The sequence below is a fragment of the Tupaia chinensis genome, unplaced genomic scaffold (assembly GCF_000334495.1).
Source record: "Tupaia chinensis unplaced genomic scaffold, TupChi_1.0 Scaffold000054_1, whole genome shotgun sequence".
Classification (NCBI taxonomy): Eukaryota; Metazoa; Chordata; class Mammalia; order Scandentia; family Tupaiidae; genus Tupaia; species Tupaia belangeri.
In genome coordinates, this window is record NW_006159512.1 from 11,204,154 (window position 1) to 11,205,903 (window position 1,750).

The 1,750-nt window shown below is 46.9% G+C and overlaps 1 protein-coding gene across 1 annotated transcript in view; it reads left to right on the forward strand.

Annotated features, from left to right (window-relative positions):
• DCUN1D4 (defective in cullin neddylation 1 domain containing 4) overlaps positions 1–1,750 on the forward strand; it is a gene marked incomplete in the record, with an annotated part of 107,183 nt that overhangs the window by 101,069 nt on the left and 4,364 nt on the right. Inside the window, 1 exon segment of the mRNA XM_027775928.1 lies at positions 661–765. Within this exon segment, the coding sequence (XP_027631729.1) occupies positions 661–765 (105 nt within the window).

Genomic DNA, 1,750 nt, shown 5'->3' on the forward strand with positions numbered 1-1,750 from the left:
GGGTGACTAGTTAGTGATGTTCTGCTAGGAGAGTCACGTCTGAGCATTTCCAGGTAAGGAAGGCCATGTAGACAGAAGCCCTGCTTGCCCGAGCAGGCGGTGGACGCCATGCCCTCTGGTGCAGAGGGTCTCCAAAGCCCCGACGGTCATTGTAAGCCGAGCTTAAATCCAGTATGTTTCAGCTCAAGAAAGATACTAGTGAATAAAATGGTGGGGAAAATGACATTTTCAAGGAAGCATGATTCCTAAGCATGGAAATCAAAATCTCTAAGCTCCATGTAAGTGAAGTTTAGGCTAGGGTCAACAACTATGATTCGACCGATTGTCACATCATAAATGTCAAACGTGCAGGTGATGGTGTTCATAGATTTTTATTTATCCCTTGAAGTGACTGTAAGTTCTGCAACTACAGAGCTGATCGACCTGCATGAGGGTGACCGTCCAGCTGCCGCCAGCCTCCCTCACACTGAGGTTCTGTAGCACCAGCGGATCGAGCCCTCCGCTGGGTTTGACTGCTCCCCCACCTGGTCTCGGGCTCCTTACGGTGTGTGATGAATGAGCTGTTTACTGATTTCCTGTTGAAGAAAAATGCAGATTTGGATTATTGGAATTTACTATTTGGGGGCAACTGGCTCATCCTTGTTTTTGTTTGTTAAACAGGAAAAGGACCAGCGCAGCCTAGACATAAACACTGCCAAGTGCATGTTGGGACTGTTATTAGGAAAAATCTGGCCCCTTTTTCCAGTTTTTCACCAATTCTTAGAGGTACCAAATTGTTATTTTATGAAATGTATGTTTGCTTGCCTAGAATACCACATAAACTGTTTGATGTATCTCTTCAATGTGTACTTCCTGCCCGAAGGAGCTCTGGTGACAGCAGCACGCTCAGTCGGCAGCTAGCCACCTCTGGGAGCACGGCTGTGCGGTGTGTACACCTCCATGCCGCCATCCCGTCATCCTGTGTCACAGACGCATCAGGGACAGCGCAGCTCCGCCCTCTTCTCTCCTTTCCTGTCCTCATTTTTAAAGCTTCGCTCCTTTTTAGATTATCTGCTCTTTATAACGACAGGAAAACAAGATTTGCTTCCTTTGACTTGAGATGAATTCCCATTTCTATCAAGCAAAGATTAAAACATAGCTCTCTGCCTTCTTTCTTAAATTCACTCATAATCTTCTCTTCTCTGTTCTTATCTCCAAGTAACTTGGGGACCTTCAGTCCATCAAAGTAGGCAAACCGCCAGATTCTCCATTTATTACATGTCCTTCAGATCTGTCAGAAACGACCCAGCCCGGCGCTGTGAGCTATTTGTTTCCTTGAAGTATCGGTGATGAGAATTTTGAGCTGAAGTTTGTTAGGTGCCAGTTTTGTGGCTTTGTCACACTGCAGGACCTGCAAGTGTGGGGATGTGAGTCTGCCTTCCTCATACATGCCCTCCTGCCCAGCCCTTTTTAAAAACGTCCTTTGCTCGCACGATGGGGGCCATGTGGGGGCCTTGAGAAGACCATGGGCCTTTACCTGACTCTGGCTTCACTTTGAAATGATCTTGCAACTCGCCTTAGGTAGTGGTTCAGGAAAGCTAAATGGGACTTCGCAAAGTTGTAAAAGCTAGTTTTAACGTGAGAGGCGCTGGTTTGCCTGGTAGTGCGTGTCTGTGCACGGTCTCATCATGTCTCTGAGGGCCGGGCAAGGTAAGTCAGGGACTGTTTGGAAAATAAATCAAAGTAGGTTCTTGTTCTCAGAAAGTTCAGC